We start from the raw sequence: 19,654 nt of genomic DNA on the forward strand, positions 1-19,654 counted from the left end.
CGTAGACCACTTTAATCTCCAGGCTGGGAGAATATAAAGGGTAAAGGGACAGTCATATCATGAAAGGAATGCCCACATTTGTTTCTTTCAAAGTACAGAAACTATCAATGTACATGGTTTGATTTTTACAACAAACACACATGGATTTGGGGGGTGGGGTTGTAATCTTGGAATAGAATAGAATTCAGTTAGGAGCCAGAGAATAAAAGGAAGGTTAATTTCTTACATAGCAAAGTAGTTCCTGGTCCTAGGTGTCAACACTGATGTAAATTAAGGAATTACAAGAAGCCTGGTTCCCTAATAACAATTATCTTTAACCTAAGGGAATAGTTTTCTAGCTAATGGACTAAGACCAACTTCCTATAGTCTGGTTATAGAAAAAGATAAAATTATATGACAGGAGTGTTTTAGTTTAGAAAGGAGCTTCTTATGACAATAGATGAAAAGACTTGTTTAGCTACAAATTTGCAGCTGGCTGGAATAGCAAAAGGCAAGAAAGATAGAAACTATTTGTTTACCACCCAGAAGCTGAAACCAGAAAAGAAGGTTGCAAGTAGCTGGCTGGACTTGCCTTTGAGTTGTAAATTTATTTTCACAGTGGGGAACTTTAGCAGCTTTTTGGTACTGAAAATTTCCCTGAGCATACATTGACTGAGGCCGAATTTTGGCCAGCAGTTTTGCAAGGGAGACAAAGCCAAATAACATGAAAAGAGAATTTAATGTCACTACCATGTCATGAATTTCAGAAATATTGCCAGTAATCCAGGTAGGGGGTATAATTAACACCCACCAACGGGCCTGCTGGCTAAAATATTTCTTGGGAAAAATCAGCTTACTGCTCCAAGGAAGTCAATAGACACATCTGGCAGGCTAACATTCCCCTAAAACGGAGATGTCTATGCTGTGTGGTGTGGCATGTAAATAGTGGTCTGGCAGGTAGCATATTGGGTAGATTAGATGCCTGGCTTTGTGATCATTATTTCAAAAAAAGTTTTTATTCTTTTTCTAAAATTAATTTTAACTGAATCACTATGAAGTACAGTTACAAATTTGTTCCTGATTTAGTTTCAGTCAATGTCCAACATGTCCCTTCACCATGCACATTTCCTAACACCAATGTTCCCGGTTTATCTCTTAGTCTGCTCCAGCCTTTCCTCTTGCCTGCATTTATGGCAGACAGCCTTCTCTTGTTCATTCTTCCTCCCAATATTCTTTCTACCTTCTATGCATTGATGTTTGCAACATGGTTTCTGAAGGGGTATCAAACACATCACTTTGCCTCCTTTCAGCATTCAGTTCATGACCATAGTGATCATTTTCAACTAGTATTTTCATAGTGGTCCCTTCTCTTCCCCACTTGCACTCTGTGGGGAATTTCCTACTGTGTTTTCGCAGTGTAATGGTTATCACATTCACCTTACACTCAAAAGAATTTTTATCTTTGATCATCAGAATGCATGAAAAATCACTACCAAGATTCCACATAGATCTACTGCTCACTATATCCTTCTCTCCTTCTCTTGTATTTTAAATACTTCAGTTTTTATAACGTTTTTTGGCTTAGGGGATCATATGGGACACTGGGGGATCAAATTGCAGCCTGTCCTAGGCTAGCCACTGCTCCATCCCCAATAGCTTAAATTTAACTTAAATCTTAACAAATACAATTTCAAAAAATTATAATCTTTACTATAAAATATCATGGAACCATACATATGAAGTTAATACTTAGAAATTATAGCAAATTTTACCTCAGGCAGATTTTGCCCCATTATTAATTGAATCACACTCCAAAACCTAAGAAGAATCTTCAGAGAAAAAGATTTTTGAAATAAAGAGAAAATAAAAGAAAAAGAGTAATGGAAAGAGAAAGACAGACTGAAAAATATGAATGAAAGGGAGAAAAATAGAGAACAGAAGAGAATGAGGAGAGATGAGAATGAAAGGGAAAGAGGGTTGGAGGAACAAAGACAGGGAGGCAGAATGGAGGAGAAAAGAATGAAAAAATGGAAGAAAAAGTATATACAGAAAACCAAAAGGAAAGAATAAAGGACATTCATTAAATATTTTTATATATATATTATTGGAAGTGGTACAAAGTATAACCTGTAAAGTAGTCAGAAACAATATGATCTAGCTATTAAAATCAAGGGCATTGATCAAATTGGAAGCAAAATTTGCCATCTGCTTGCAAAATATGTAGGATCAATTTCTGAAACCCTCTGCCACCTTCACTCAGAAAGTTCAAGAAAATCACTCAGTTCTAAGTATATGAAAAGTACTTTCTTCCTTTTTGTATGATAGGTGAATAATTATGGATACTGATACATATTTACTGAAATTTAAAGGATACAACTTTTTACGTTCTTTGACTGATGCTGAAAGATTAGAAGAGCTTGAGGATTTTGAAATTCGAGATGATGATGTCTTCATAATTACATATCCCAAATCTGGTAGGTTTGGGGTTTGGGGCCAAGTATTAGCAGCTTTCTCTCTGACCTGGTAATAAATATCAACGATTCCTATGAATTTTATGTATGTATTCCCTGTCTTGTTTTGGTTTAATATGTAGGGATAGAAATATTAAATATGAAATGGGCCTTGAACTCTTAAATTGACTGTATTTCCAATAAAAGAAAAATCAGAAGAAACAGAGTCCCATAGAAATGTAAAAGGAATAAGGCCCCATAGAACAGTTTAAAAAAAGGATTTTTGAATGAATAAAATAAATTAAACACTCAAAGAGACTTAGCAATATATAATTTAATAGTGACACAAATCATTATAAATTAAGTCAGAAGTTTCCTCTTGAAACCAGTGTTATCCCTTGAACAAATATCTTGTTTTGTCTCTGAGTTTTTGCTTTCTTGTTTCCACTCTAGAGAAGTCTCTGTTCTCACAAGAACATGTACTTCTCTCTCACCTTGAATCTTTCAAAATAAATTCAAATAAAAAATTTCTTGCTTCATCAAGAGCAAGTAAACAAATATTAAAAATTAACTCACAGGAGACATAAAAATTAATCATCTAAACTTAAATGGGCCTATTATACTAGCAGGCCAAGGGGCAAAGGGTGGTGGTATAGAAGGCACTCTAGAATTATTGGTGGAGAGAGGTTGGCACTGTGGTGAGAATAGCCCTGATTCACTATATATCTGAAATTCTATTATGAAGTACTTTGTTGATCACAATGGTTTCAATAAAATAAAATAAAATAAAATTATTTAGAGTTGAAAAAAGATTACTTGTTTTTTCAGGTACCATCTGGACTCAGCAGATATTGAGCTTAATTTATTTTGAGGAACATCGTACACAAACTCAAAAGATGGAAACAATTGACCGAGCCCCCTTCCTAGAATACAACTTTCGCCATATGGACTTCCACCGCAGACCATCACCTCGCCTATTCTCTACCCATCTACCATATTATTTAGTACCAAATGGTCTCAAGAACAAAAAAGCAAAAGTATGTTATAGAAATTGCTTTTGGTGCAAACAAAAATACATGCCAGTCTCTTTTTTATCTTTTATTTTAGCCATTAAAGTATTATTTGAAATGATTTAGCAGAATTTTATGATATAGTAATAAAATATTTAAGGATTATTGATGTAGAGTATTTGTAGCAAAAAAAGTAGCAAAAATATTTTTAATATTTTTACATTTGTTCTTGGTGAATTGTTTCATTTTTTCTTTTTTGGTTTTTTGGGGTCACACCCAGCAGTGCTCAGGGGTTACTCCTGGCTCAGAAATCGCTCTTGGCAGGCTCGGGGGACCATATGGGATGCCAGAATTTGAACCACCGTCCCCCTGTGTGAAAGGCAAATGCCTTACCTCCATGCTGTCTAAGTAACATGTTCTTTGGATATTATCTACTTGTTTTCATGATCTAACAACTTAACCTACATAAAATGCACACAAGATTATTTTTATATTTTATATATTTTATTATTTTTATTTTATTTATTATTATTATTATTTTATTTATTATGCTTTTCAAATATTAGAATGATCAATAATTTGTGTAACTTTAAATTTTAATAAACTTGAAGTAATTTTACATATTTGCATATTTCTAAAGCTTTTAATTAATGTTTATACTTTTTATCCATTTTTCTCTAGCTATTCTTCTTTTTTAGAAGCACTTTAGTGTGGCAGATATTTTACCAAAGTATCTTTTTATTATAGAGATTATGTAGAATTTATATTTCAAAACTCTTTATACAATGTTGTCTCGAAGCCACTGTATCAATCTTTTCTTCATATCTTTTGGCCCTTGTGTCATGCTGGTAAAACACTATTCTCACTTTAAATGATTATCCAAATTTCTCAATATATCTCTAATAATCAAACATATTCATTATATACAGTCATACTTTTGCTTTAGACACAAATTATAGTCTATACAATGTTACATATTATTTGAAATATAATTGTGTTATTTGGCAAGAGCATCAGCATATATATTGCCACCTCAGTTTATTTTTAATTTTTATTGAGTCCATTGTGAATTACAAGTCTTTCTTAGTTTCATTTTGCAATTACAAAGCAAAATGTGTATGGTGAAAATATATATTTGCATAAAATTTATATATTTTATTTATATATATTTGGGGCCTCCCAAGTGATGAGAAGGAGTCTGAGGGCCCATTCCAGAAAATATTGACCCAACAGGTCATCAGTTAATTATTAAGAAGCCTGAGCATATAGGGTTATTCCATACTCAGTGACTTCTAGGACTGCTGAAGTAACCCTAGGAAACCTTGAGGCAAGCACCACCCCTTTACTATGTCTCTAGTTCATAATATATACAGTAAAAATATAGACAAATGTATTATAGGGATTTGGATGTGACCATATGGGATGCCAGGATTTGAACCATAGTCCTTCTGCATGCAAGGCAAATGTCCTACCTCCATGCTATCTCTCCTGCCCCCTCTAATTAACTTTGTATATCATTACTATCTGTATTTGTATAGTATCTCTAGTAACATCTACCTTTTCATTCCTGATTCTGTTTAAGTTTCTCTTTCCCTTTATTCATACATATTGCTAGTGGTTTCTCATTTTTATTTCTGTTTTCATAGAACTAACTCTTGATTTCATTGATTTTTGGATTTTTTCAAGTTCATTATTTTACTATATGTTTTCTTATTTCCTCCACCTGCCTATTTTCAGTTCATTTTGTTGGTCATGCTCCTATGTCTTAAACTTTTCCATTAGTTAATTGTGAAGGCCTTCTCTTTCTTCCTGATGAATGATTACAGAGATATAAATTGTCCTCTAAACACCACTTGTGCTATTTTCTGCAAATTCTCAGTTTGGATCCTCATTCTCATTTTTCAGGATTTATTATTATTTTTATTATAATTATTATCAATTTGGTTTTTTGGCCTCTCTTGTTGATGCTCAGGGTATCACTCCTGGCTTGGGGGACCATATGGGGTGCAGGGGATCAAACCTAGATCTGCCCTGGGTCAGCTGCATGCAAGGCAAATGCCCTACCACTGTCATATCACTACAGCCCCTGTTTTCAGGAATATTTTTATTTTCTTTCTGACATAGAAAGGATTGGTTAGTAGTGAGCTGTTCATTTTTCAAGTGTTAAAATTATTTTTACATATCTGTTTGGAATTCACTTCTTTTTCAGTGTTTTATGGCCTAAGAAAATATTAGATATAATTTTTATTTTCTTGATTTAATAAAGGTATGCTCTGTGGCCTATCATGGAATATCCTATGTGTATTGGAGAAAAATGTGTATTTGTATTTTAGTGGATGAAATGCCCTATCCATTTCCTTTAAGCCCCTCTTCTATATCTTACTTCAAAGCTACCATAATTTTTTGAATTTTCCCCAGCTGATCTATCAAGAGGTGAAAGAGTTGTGTTGAAGTCTTCAACTACTGCAGTGCTCTTAATGGTGTCTTTCTTTAAGTCCATGAGAGTTGTTTTAAGCACTTTACTTCCAACACTTTGGAGACAGATATTTTTAGGAGTGTTATTTCTTCCTGATGTACATATCCCTTCATTATTAAAAAATGACTGTAACTTCCTCTTATAACTTTCAACACTAAAGTCTATGTTCTCTGATATTAGCTGGCATCCCAGTTTTTTGGACACAGTGTTTTGTTTGAAAGCATATCAAACTTTGACCCTTAGTCTAAATTTGCTCAGACTATCCAAATATGTTCCTTGCAAGGTAGTGCAATGCTGGATTCAATTTCTGATCTATTTTGTCACTCCTTGTTTTTAATTGGTGCATTTAGTTTATTGACATTGAGTGAGAATTGTCATAAAATTTTGGTAGAAATTTGGTGTGTTTGTGTTAGTTGTTTTGCCTTTATGTAACAAATTAAGCTTTTCTTTTAGGGTTGGTTTTGTGTCTATAAATTTATGAGCTATTGTTTATCTGTGAAGCTGTGTATTGTTCTTTCAAATCTGAATGAGGCCCGTGTTCGTAAAATATCTTTAGTAAGACATTCAACTCAGTGTGTGTGTGTGTGTGTGTGTGTGTGTGTTTTACTATATACCAACACTGCTTTTATGCCTGGAGGATAACTTGTGATCAATTTGCTGAAAATCTTCAGAATGCTCCTTTGTATGTCATTCCTTTCTTGATATTGAGGATTTCAGGATCTAATGTGTATAAATGGTTTTCACCATTGTGACTAGGATGTGTTTTTGTGTGTGCTTTTATACTAATTTTTATTGTGACCAAAAAGTGAGTAACAAATCTTTCAAAGAAATATTTAAGGTACACAGTGACAATGAATCAGGGCCATTCCCACCATCACAGTTGTCCTTCCTCCACCCCCTTTTATTTGGGTCTCCTTTAACTAATACTCTTCAGGTGTCCAGGATGTGGGTGCATATAATCTAGAGTCTTTCTAATAACATTCTCTTTTATGCTGCTTTACATAGGTTGCTTTTCCATTTAAGTTCCACCTTAATGAGGCCCGGAGCTTTATTTGCTTAATGATTTGTCTTAAGTAATGTCACTGAAAGCATATGAATTCTTTTACTTATTTTTCTTAAAGATGTGTGGGTACTGTTATTTAAGCTTCAGGTTACTAAGAATTGCAATATGAACTTATTTATAATGAAGCAAATTATTATTCCTATAATTTATTAATCTTGCCATCTCTGTGCCTTAATATGCTATTCAGTTTTCATGCAGTTCAATAATAATTCATTTACATAGTAGGTAATTGTGAAAATATTTGAGGCAAGATAAAAACCCTATAAACTTAGATTTAGTGTGGCTGAAGGGTAAAGTTGTGTGATTAGCATTCAGTTGATTTGAGTTTGAGATTTGAGTGGAAAAGCAGCACAAGGAAGCCTGGGAGATGTGACATACAGCTCAGCTCAATCTCTCAAACTCTCAATCTGCTCAAGCCAGATGAGCAGATTAATACAATTTTTGTGGCTTTAGTCAAATCCCTTATTTCTCATTGAAAGTGTTTTGTATACATATTCTAATAAAAAATCACTACTAGTATATTTGTTGTTTTTGTATATTTAATTTATTTTTATTAGAAGCATCTATTTCAATTTGACAAAATCAACTATAAAGAATAACTTCTTAATTATATATGTATTATTTATATAAATTTTCTTGATTGGTAAAATTTTACTAGGAAAATAGTATGAATATCAAAGTTAAACTTACATACATAAATCCTTAATCTATTTTTAATAATATAATAGCTTAAGTATAGACTTTTTATGTATTGTCACTAATAAATAATGATTAATTTTTTTATATTTGTATTTGGGCCACATATAACTATACTCAGCACCTACTAAGTAGACCTTATACTCAGGAATCTCTTCTGGTAGAGGCCCTGGAACCATATATATTACAGGGGATTAAGTTCAGGTTTGCCACATGCAAGGCAAAAGCCCTAAAAACTGTTAAAGCCTTCAAAAGTATCTTTGAAGTAGTTTTTCTTTTAGGGACTACTTTTTAATAAAATTTTGGCTGTATATCAAATATCATTTAAGGCTCATAGGAGAAAATAATTTCTTTTCTTTTCTTTTTTTTTTTTCTTTTTGGTTTTTGGGACACACCTGGCAGTGCTCAGAGTCACTCCCGGTTCTATGCTCAGAAATCGCTCCTGGGAGGCTCGGGAGACCATATGGGATGCCAGAATTTGAACCACCCACCTTCTGCATGCAAGGCAAACGTCCTACCTCCATGCTATCTCTCCCACCCCAGGAAATAATTTCTAATGTCAATAAAGTTCATATAAAAATTTCACATTAAGAATTTTATCCTATGTTCTTAAACATGTGAAAAGCTATGTGATTTACTATTATCCAATTTGTGAAATAGACAAAATTGCAAATATTTAAATTTCCATCATGAAATAAAATTATCATGCATTTATTTCATATTATTTGTGTTTAAGAAACTGTGCATGCAGTCCAAAATATTATAGTTGTTTCTTATTTTTCCTGCAGATCATTTACATCTACAGAAATCCTAAAGATGTTATCACCTCATTTTTCCACTATTCAAATTTGGTGGCAGCATTTGAAACACAAGAAAATTTGGATAATTTTATTCAGCATTTTCTAGATGGAAAAGGTAATTAAATGTATTATTTAAATAAATTTACTAATCAGAGTTTATTTGCAAACTAATAAATATTTTGGATGGTAAGATATCTCATTATATGAAGTATCATAGTATTAGGGATTCATGATAGGGATTCAGATATTATTATTATTATTATTATTATTTTATGACAGTTTTTCCTTCTACCAAGTGATATTTTCTTTCATCAGAACCACTTCGGTGAATGCCTAAAAGTTGCATGGCTATTGAAGTAGTATTTTGAGTGAAAATAAGAGAAATTTCAGTGATCTAGTCATTTGACCTATTTATATCCTAAAGCAGATGCACCATTTGTGCATATTTATTTTTAGGGTCATTGTATCATTTTAACAGTCAGAATCTATGCAGGAATCATATCGTATGTATTGTTTTCACTTTAAAATAGAGAAAATATTTAAGTGGCTTGTTGACTATAGAACTGGAGATGTCAATCACTGAGATTATATTCAGTTATATTTCATTACAGATAACTGAATTTTATCATAGATTTCAATTAAAAAAGCATAAAGGATGATGTGTTTTATGGTGGAAGATGAAAAAAGAGACATTGTTTATTTCTATACTAGGAATATTATTAATCCCATAATTTGTTCTTTAAGATTATTATTTTCCACTGCCTTGTACATAAAGAGTAGGATAACAAGATAGATTTTAGTTGTTTTGTAATACTTTCCACCAATAATAATTTTAAGGAAGTACAGTTGTCAGGTAATGGTGGTTTCATTAGAAAAGGTAGAGGCTGCTGCTAAAAATGTTCAACATATTAACTTGCTACTTATGATTTTCTCCACAGTGCTAGGAAGCCTTTGGTTTGATCACATCAAAGGCTGGTATGAACACAGACATAAATTTAATATTTTGTTCATGTCATATGAGGAAATGAAGATGGTATGTAAAATATTTTAAATACTTCTTTGAAATTCTTATCTTTGTACCAATGACCGACATTTTTCTTAAATACCTAATAACTTCACAGCCTACTTTTGTACTGAATGCCTCTCTTTCCTTAATTACAGGACTCCTTCAGAATTTTCTTCTTCTGGTACACATTTATAGTAACAATTATGTATTCAGTTTTATGCAATATGATAGAGAAAAGTACTGGCTCACATTTCTAGGTCATTTTAACAAATATATGTATACACATACATATATAAACTTAATTGAGAGCTAGGAGGACACTCTGGAGTCAAATGCAAAAAGGCAATAAAACAAGAGTGAATAATCAGGTACTTAGGTAAATGAGTTCTTCTCACAACAGCCACACCAACATAGATTATTCCAGTGTGTTTAATATGTGCCAACCTCAATGGTGTAAGATGATATATCATTTTGCTTGATATGGATTTCCCTAATGATGTGATGATGAGCATTTTTTCATGTGCCTCTTGCCATCTGTTGGTCTTCCTCAGTGAAGAATCTATTTATTTTCTCCCCTGCTTTTGATAAAGTTTTTTTTTTGTTTTGTAGAGTTAATCATAGTGAAAGGTTGTATATCCTAGATATCAAACCTTTGTCTGATTATTGAATACAAAAAATTTCTCCCAATCAGTTAGCTTTCTTTTGGTTTTACCCCATGTTTCTTGTGCCATATATAAAATTTTTAGTTTGATTCAATAGTCCTTGCCATTTGTTCCTATCATCATGAGGTCTAGTTTTGGAATGTCCTGCCTATGGTTTTCTCAATAAATTTTATGGATTTGGGTATGATCTCAATGGCCTAAATCCACTTTGGATAGACTTTTATGTAAGGTATGAGATATAGATCTATCTGTAGTTTCTTACATGTGATTATCCAATTGTTCCAACACTGTTTTGTGAAGAGACTGTCTTTAATCCATGTCAAGTTCGTGGCTAATTTGTAAAAGACTGAAAAAAGCCGGCTCCCTGTGTGTGACACCAGGCGGGGAAAATCCACGAAAGTACACTGGCCCAGTGGGGCCCAACTGTGAAAAACTGTGAGTGTGACCTGTATATGTCTGTCTACTGTCCTCTTGCATGAAACTCTTGCGAGTGGGGCAAAAAGAGGCTCCAGAAAACTCGCTCGCCCAGAGGCCATTTTCAGGGAGGGACTACAGAGCATGAAAACCGGCAAGACTTTGAAAAAGCCGGCTCCCTGTGTGTGACACCAGGCGGGGAAAATCCACGAAAGTACACCAGCCCAGTGGGGCCCAACTGTGAAAAACTGTGAGTGTGACCTGTCTATGTCTGTCTACTGTCCTCTTGCGTGAAACTCTTGCGAGTGGGGCAAAAAGAGGCTCCAGCGGAGCATGGCCGCGTAGCAAAGCGGAGCGGCCATGCACTCTTTCTAAGGAAAGAACACCATTGCAACAAGAAGGAAAAATTACACTAAGAATGGTGCTATATCACAGAAGCAAACATTTCTCTCCGGACTGTCTTCTCTGTTGCATGCTCGGGCCTAAGATTTGACCCAGTGTGAGGCTTCATCCACGGAGGACTCCCCTCCCTTAGAGGCAAGTCAGCCTATCCAGAAAGGGAGGAGCCAGAGGAGTGTGCTGCCTGCATCATATAGACAATGAATACCACCACAACACGTAGAAAAACCCACAATACAAGTGTGACAATGGGGAAACAACGCAGGCCAGCATCAGACATAGAGAATGAAGATGACAATTCTGAGGACCAGATAATGACCAACCAACTAATCAACCTCTCAGATAAGGACTTTAGACTAGCAATATGGAAGATGCTCAACGGACTCCAAGAAACCATGGATCGAGTTGAACAGAACACTAATAAGAACCAAGAAAATATGAAGACAGAAATCACAAAACTCCAAACTGAAATAACATGTCAACTAACAGGACTGAAAAAGTCAGTAAACGAAGTGAATGACAAAATGGATAAGCTCTGGGACAGGGTATCAGAAGCTGAGAATAGACTTGGTGCTGTGGAAGATGAGATACATAACAATTTCATACAGCAGGAGAGATTGGACAAAAAACTTAAAGCAAATGAGCAGACAATGGAAAAATTAGTCAAAGAATGGGAACAGATGAAAATAGAAGTTTATGATAAGCTCAACAGAAACAACTTAAGAATCATTGGAGTCCCAGAGACCCAGGAAGAAAATTTCCAGGAAGAATCAACGGTCAAGAACATCATTAAAGAGAAACTTCCAGAGCTAAAGAATATATGTGATCAAATCCTGCATGCCCGAAGAGTACCAACCAAAAGAGACCCCAGAATTTGTAAAAGACTAATAGACCATATACTGCATTTTATATACCATAATACACACTCCCAACCCCAACGGGGTCTTATGGAGCAAATACCACCTGGAGCAGAAGCCTGAGTGCAGAAGAGGAGAGCATCTAAAAACAATGTGCGTCTTATAAATTTTATGGTGTTTTATATTTAGTAGATAAGTAGATAAGAACTTGTTTTTATACTTAAGATTTCTCATTTTAGTGTGTCTTTGCAAAAAAGAAAAATACCATTTTATATTGTTGGTGCATTTGGGGGTAAAAATGACAAGCTATACAATCTTTGTGACCTGGTTTTGACCTGAGCTTTTCATCCCAAGCAAGAATTTTCAACTAGAATTTCATACTAAGCAGAATCAAAACTAGCAAAAAAAAAAATTAAATTAAAATAAAGGGGGGCTTTCTGATCCCTGCTGGAGACTGCTGAGAGAAACCTCAGCGAACTTTATCAACATCATTCCATCATTGTTCACCGACCAAGTAGGGGGTCCCAACCCAAAGGTGACCCCATCTCCTGCTGGTGCATTTAAAAAGTCGCTGCACCCATCCATTTTTGGCTTTCTGATCCCTGCGGGAGACTGCTTATAGAGACCCCAGTTAACTTTATCAACTTCATTCCATTATTGTTCACCAACTAGAGAGGAGCACGGCTGCTCTACTTTGCTCCGCTGCTGAGAAATTCTCCAAGTCCATGAATCCCACCACCGCACATAGTAAAAGTCGTGCTAAAACTGTGGCAATGGGAAAACAATGCCAGACAACAGCATGCATAAGAAAAAAGATGGCAGCTCTGATGTCCCAGATAATGCCAACCACATAGTTAACATCTCAGAAAAGGAGTTTAGAGTACTAATGTGGAAGATGTTCATAGAACTCAAAGAAAGAATAGATCAAGTTGAAAAGAACACAATCAGAAAATTCCAAACTGAAATAATAGGACTGAAAAATTCAGTAGATGAAATTAAAAACTCAATGCAAAGCCTTTCAAACAGAGTAATAGCTGCTGAGGACAGAATCAGCGAGCTGAAGATGAGATGCAGAATAACTCAATACAGCGGAAGAAATTGGAAAAGAACCTTAAAGCAAATGATCAAACATGAAAAAAAAAACACTCAAAGAACATGAACAGATGAAAACAGAAGTCTTTGACAAATTCAACAGATACAAAATAAGAATCATTGGAGTCCCAGAGACCCAGGAAGAAAATCCTTATGATGCATCAATGTTCAAAGACATCATTACAGAGAAACACCCAGAGCTACATATGGCATGCAACCAAATCCTGTATGCCCGAAAAGTACCAGCTAGAAGAGACCTGAAGAAAAGCACCCCAAGACACATCCTAGTCTCAATGACAAATCCCACAGATTCAGATAGAATATTGAAAGCAGTAAGATCAAAAAAGGGTAATTGCATTCAAAGGAACATCCTTAAGATTTACAGCAGATATGTCACAAGAAACTCTTAAAGCCAGAAGACAGTAGTGAGATATTGTAACTGAATGAAATGAATGCTTCACCTAGAATACTGCACCCAGCTCAACTCACATTTGGGTTTTAAGGAAGAATATAAAACTTCACGGATAAGCAACAGCTCAGAAAATTTACAGATGCAAAACCAGCCTTAAAAGAAAAGCTGAAAGTTCTACTTAAAGACAACACAAACCAAAAGACACAGCAAACTTATAGAAAAAGATAATATTAAATCCCATGACAATCATCTTCCTCAACATCAATGGACTAAATGCACCAGTAAAGAGACACAGAGTGGATAAATGGATCAAAAAGATAAATCCAACATTCTGCTGCCTACAAGAAACACACCTAAAGAGTCAGAACAAACATTGACTCAAAATCAAAGGCTGGAGAAAAATCATCAAAGTAAACAATATCCTTAAAAAAGCTGGAGTAGCCATATTAATATTAGAGGACACAAACTTTAGACTCAGAATAGTTGTAAGGGACAAAGTTGGACACTTAGTACTAATCAAGGGATATGGGCAACAGGAAAAAATGGCACTACTAAAAATATATGCAACTAATGACAGACCAGCAAAGTATCTAATACAATTATTGACAAATTTGAAAGAGAATAACAATAATAACACAATAATTGTGGGAGACCACAACATGGCCCTGTCAACACTTGATAGGTCAACCAGACTGAAACCCAACAAAAATATACTAATACCAAAAAGACATGAAAGAAAGAGACCTAATATATATATATATACATATATATATATATATATATATATATATATATATATATATATATATATATATATATATATATATATATATATAGGTCTCTCTATCCCCAGAAACCTGGATACACATTTTTCTCCAATGTATATGAGTACATGTGGTCTACAGGATAGACCCCATGCTGGCAACCTCCATAATATCAAGAGGATAGAAATTTGGCTACCTTCACTGACCATCAGACTCTGAAGTTGGATGTGAATTATAAAGGGACCTGGAAGAAATGGATAAATTCTTGGATTCTTATAACCTTCCATGGTTGAATAAGGAGGATGTAGCATATCTAAACACCGCATCACTATTGAGGAAATTAAAATGGTAATCTAATATCTGCCCCCAAACAAAAGCCTAGGTCCAGATGAATTTACTAATGAAGTTTTTTTTTAAACATTTCAAGAGTAAGTACTACCAATCCTGGCCAGGCTTTTTCATGAAATTGAAAAAAATAAGAACACTTCCAAATAGCTTTTACAAAGCCAACATTACCTGGATACCAAAACCAGACAGAGATGCTACTAAAAAAGAAATTTCAGATCAAAATTCCTGATGAACACAGATGCAAAGATCCTCAACAAAATCCTGGCAAATAGGATTTAATGCCTCATCAAGAAGGTCAGGCACTAAGAAATGCAAGGATGGTAAACATACATAAATCTATCAACATAATACATAATATCAACAACAAGAAAAATAAAAATCACATGATCATATCAATAGATGCAGAGAAAGCTGTTGATAAGTTTCAACACCCATTCTTGATAAAAACTCTCAGCATCATGGGAATAAAAGGAACCTTTTTCCATATAGTTAAGGCCATCTACCACAGGCCAATGGCAACTATTGTCCTCAGTGGAAAAAAACTAAAAGCCTTCCCTCTAAATTCTGGTAGAAGAAGAAGAAGAAGAAGAAGAAGAAGAAGAAGAAGAAGAAGAAGAAGAAGAAGAAGAAGAAGAAGAGGAGGAGGAGGAGAAGGAGGAGAAGAGGAGGAGGAGGAGGAGGAGAAGAGGAGGAGGAGGAGGAGAAGAGGAGGAGGAGATGAGGCAGGAGAAGAAAAGGCAGAAGGAGGAGGAAAAGGAGGAGAAGGAGAAGAGGAGGAGGAGAGGAGGAAAAAGAGGAAGAGAAGAAGAAGTAAAAGAAGAAGGAGGGGAGGAGGAGCAGGAAGAGGATGAGAGGAAGAATAAGAAGGAGAAGAAGATTTAGGCATGTTTGCCTAATCTATATTGAAAACAATCCAAGCCATATTATATATAGCCCCAGTTATATGTTCTTTCTTGCCCTCCTCCATTCAAAAATCCTTGTATCCTCTCACCCCCTCAATTCTGATCCATTATGTCTCCCTATTCTCTATATAAACCTCTCTAGCCCCAGTTCTTAACTGTTTAGGAACCAAAATCATCCCGCTGCCTCAGTAAGCTGCTACTCAGCTCCCAAAGCAAAGGAACACCCTCTCAGCACCACATCTCTCTCCTTGGCAAGAAACTGTATCCACCACTCTTTCAGACTCATTTTATGCGGCCCTCCCACCCCCAATGTGAACTGTTGTATGCTACCAGACTCTACTCCAGAAGGACCCCAAATCAAAGACACAACCTAATCCCTTACTACTGCAAACCATATCTCAAACTCAATAAAAGCACAGTGTTGGAAGAAAATCCCCCAAGACCAACTCAAAAGATTTAGTGAGAACATGTATTTTCTTTGTATGTTTAATACCTTAATAGTTATACCTCTTAGTGTGTTTATTTCCAAATGTAAAGGAAGCCGACTCAATCCCCTTTGTTTTAATTTTTTTCTTTATTAATGCTTTATTTATAAAATTTGATTACGAACATGATTATAGGTGGGTTTCAGTCATATTTCGAAAAGCCCCCTTTACCAGTATGACATTCCTATCACCATGGTCCAAAACTCCCACCTCCCTACCTGCCCCCCTGACTGTATTTGAGACAGGTTTTCTACTTCCCTCATTCATTCACATTGTTATGTTAGTGAAAGTGTAGTTATTTCTCTAACTGCACTCACCACTCTTTGTGGTGAGCTTCATATTGTGAGCTGGAGCTTTCAGCTCTCATCTATATTGTCTCTGAGAATTATTACAAAAATGTTTTTTATTTTCCTTAAAACCCATAGATTAATCAGGAAGTAGCTCCAGGTGTGACCCTCAAAAGAGTCTGCAGTATCCAAAGCCAAGTAGGGGTTAAAAAGTTTTTGTGGGTTTATCCACTCGTACCTGCAGTCAGAATCCTGAGAGCTCAGTTCCCTGTGTTTAATTTTAAATTTAAGTTGAAGCTCTAGCAAAACTGACAACTAAATTGCTTGCCTTTCTAGATAATAGTAAAATACAATAGACCTTTGTTAAGCTGTAGACTCAGAATCAGACCAAGAAGTTTGCTTTTCCAAAATTTAATAGAGGTGCTAACATGTATCTTATTCATTTCTTATAAATTTACTATGTCTTTACACTCAAACTTCTTTCAGGATCTCAGAAGTACTGTGAAAAAATTTTGTAATTTTCTTGGGAAAGAACTGAGTGAAGATGATATAGATGCTGTTGTGAAGCAAGCTACATTTAAGAATATGAAATCTGATCCACGAGCAAATTATAACGACATACTCAGAAATGAAATTGGGACAAAAAACAATCATGGGCATTTCTTGCGCAAAGGTAATACTCAGTGATTTAGAGAAGCATAGGTATTGAGAGTTCTCCTGAATCCTAAATATTTAGATTAAATAATAAAAAATAAACATATAAACAAAATATATTTTCACATACTTCTTCAAGTATAACAATTTAGACCCTTACTGAAAACCAAATATATAGCCTGCAAATTTTACAAAATATTATTCTAAGAAACACCAATTGATTAAAGAACCTAAAATCAGAGCTCATTCTTTCTTCCCTTATTTATTTTTTTTTATTGTGACTGAAGTGCATTACACAGATTTATGGTACATAGTGACAATGAATGAAGGGCATACCCACCGCCAATGTTCTTCTCCCTCCACTCCTGTTCCCAGCATGTCTCCCAAATCTTCCTCCTTTACCCCCAAGAATACTAGTGTAACTGGTCTCCACTTTACAGCTTGTTGTAGATTGGGTATCTATTCTGTCATTGACTTAGGGTTTGGTGTTCCAGTCTGGTCATTTTTTATTTTCACTACATATTCATATGACTGGTCCTGGTATCATCATTTCCCCCCTCAATTTATGAGGCTGAATGATTCAAGTTATGCTATTCTGTTGGAGGTAAAAAGGTTAAGGAAAAGAGAAGAAAAATTTGGTATCGCCTACTAAAAAAAAATCACCAAATAATATCTACAAGAGTGAAAGAGAAAGAAAAAAGTGGAAGAAAAAGGAGAAGGAAAATAATATCAAAAACAAACAAAACAAAACAAAACAAAACAAGAAAAAGGAATGCTGGAGTGGCAGGGTTTGGTGTTCCCCCCACTTTTTTTTTTTTGCATAGGCACAGTAAGTATTGGGGAAGGAGGGAAATTCCTGTGGCCTAAGAGATTCAGGGTTTCTCCACTCTTGAAGCATATTGTCATGGGAACAACCACTGGCTCCATGCATACTCATTGCCATATCCCAGGGATTTTTTGTGGTGTCAGGAAACTTTCCTCTCGGTTATGGATGAAAAAATCAGGCCACTGTAGCTAGCAATCTTCGTATTTGTGCAGGCCCTAGGACAAGGCCTAGGATAGAGTCTTTAGGGTTCTAGAGGTTCTGTTCCATCATTGTTGGTGTGTTCAGTTTTCTGTATCATGTGCTCCATATTTTTGCTCGTTCCCTAAGCCGAAGTCTAGGAAATTATGGTTCCAAAGGTTCTGCTCAGTCTCTATTGTCAAAATTGGGCCTCTGTATTAAGAAATCTTGCTTTTTGTAAGAGTCCTGGGCTACAGCCTAGGGTAGGGTTTTCCTTAATGGTCTCAAGGTAAGTTCTGCCCAGTCATGGTTGTCAAAGTCAGTTTTCTATAGTTAGTATTCTTATTTTTCATAATTCAAAGGATGATACATCTTCATTTTCTATAGGATCTTATATTTTAAAATACGCCTGCATGTCTTACTTAAAATAGTTAAGATCAGGAGAATGAGGACACTGTGAACTAATTCTGTATTCTCTTATAGTAATTTAATATTACTTTCAAAGTTATGCTTTAGTTTTATTTTAAATGTAATTACAATTTTATTTCAAGATATTTTATAAACTATAGTTAACTTGCCATAAATTCAGCGAGAAAGAATCTTGCACTTTGAAATGTAATAATTGCATATCATAAAAACTCACAATATGTTGCCTCAAGTGTGTTTAAAATTAAAATATACTCATATTCATTAGCTTTTGTATAGGAGAAAAATTACTGTATTTCATCCCTGACATTTTCTACAGTGAAACAATTATAACAAACTTGATACAAAATTGTTAATTCTGTCTTTTTCTGGGGAGCACACCCAGTGATGTTCAGGGTTACTCCTGAATATATGCTCAGAAATCGCTCCTGGCTTGGAGGACCATATGGGACAGCAGGGGATCAAACCACAGTCCTTCCTAGGTTAGCATGTGCAAGGCAAATGCCCTACTGCTTGTGCCACCACTCCAACCCCCAATATTATAAATTCTGAAACCAAAAAAGTAATAACCAAATATTCAATTATTTCATGAACCTTTTATGTTATTAATTCCATTTCCCTGTAAATCTGCTGTGAAAATAACTCTGGAAACCACCTTGAACAAAAGTTTATTGCTTTTATATTTGTGTTCTTGCTTACAGTTTTAAAACTTCAAAATATTGAGATAATATATAAAATAGTACAATTAAGGAATATTAAATTCATTGTATTTAAAAGTATTACTTAATTGCACGCATTGGTAAAAATTATATTACATTCAACCATATCATCATGTCATGTACTTTGTATGGAATTTAGTAAAATACATTTTAAAATGTTAAACTTACATACATTTTTCTCTAAAGTAGGTTAATAATTAGATGATAGTTTTTGTACTTTAAGTGATAAAAAATTTGACATACTTATGTGAGGAAAGTAAATTATTAAGCCTAATTGACAATGAGCAGCTAATATATTTTGTTAGAAAGGAGAATAAGGTGTCTTGGGGAAATTTTTGCCTTGAGAGAACCACGTAATGTACCTGTTCTTTTCACATTAGGTACCATTGGTGACTGGAAAAATCATATCACTGTGAATCAAAGTGAAAGATTTGACATAATATTCCAAAGGAAGATGAAAGATATACCATTGAAATTCATCTGGGATAAAAATGAGCAGTAGATTAAGTGCAAAATAATTATAAAAAATCTACTACCACAGAACACATTTTCATATACATAATCAATTGTGATTATCAGAAAAATTACTCATAAAAGTTGATTAATAATTATGAATAGTCACTATATAAATGTGTTGCCACCAATTTGATAATAAATAAAAGCAAAAATTGAAAGTACTTTTAAGATATTGTACAATTATTATTGTGTACAATAATGAGAATGTTAGGAAACTTTGCATAGATTTTGGAA

General features: G+C 34.6%; 1 protein-coding gene across 1 annotated transcript; it reads left to right on the plus strand.

The window, feature by feature from the left end:
• The first annotated feature begins 2,308 nt into the window (after positions 1-2,308).
• On the plus strand, positions 2,309-19,425 carry LOC126006055 (amine sulfotransferase-like). Its single transcript, XM_049771386.1, has 6 exons — positions 2,309-2,453; positions 3,258-3,466; positions 8,463-8,589; positions 9,413-9,507; positions 16,589-16,775; positions 19,285-19,425. The coding sequence occupies exons 1-6, from the start codon at positions 2,315-2,317 to the stop codon at positions 19,404-19,406; spliced, it is 879 nt and encodes a 292-aa protein (XP_049627343.1). The 5' UTR covers positions 2,309-2,314; the 3' UTR covers positions 19,407-19,425.
• Positions 19,426-19,654: the final 229 nt, after the last annotated feature.

This window comes from Suncus etruscus, chromosome 4, assembly GCF_024139225.1.
Source record: "Suncus etruscus isolate mSunEtr1 chromosome 4, mSunEtr1.pri.cur, whole genome shotgun sequence".
In the NCBI taxonomy this organism is placed as follows: domain Eukaryota; kingdom Metazoa; phylum Chordata; class Mammalia; order Eulipotyphla; family Soricidae; genus Suncus; species Suncus etruscus.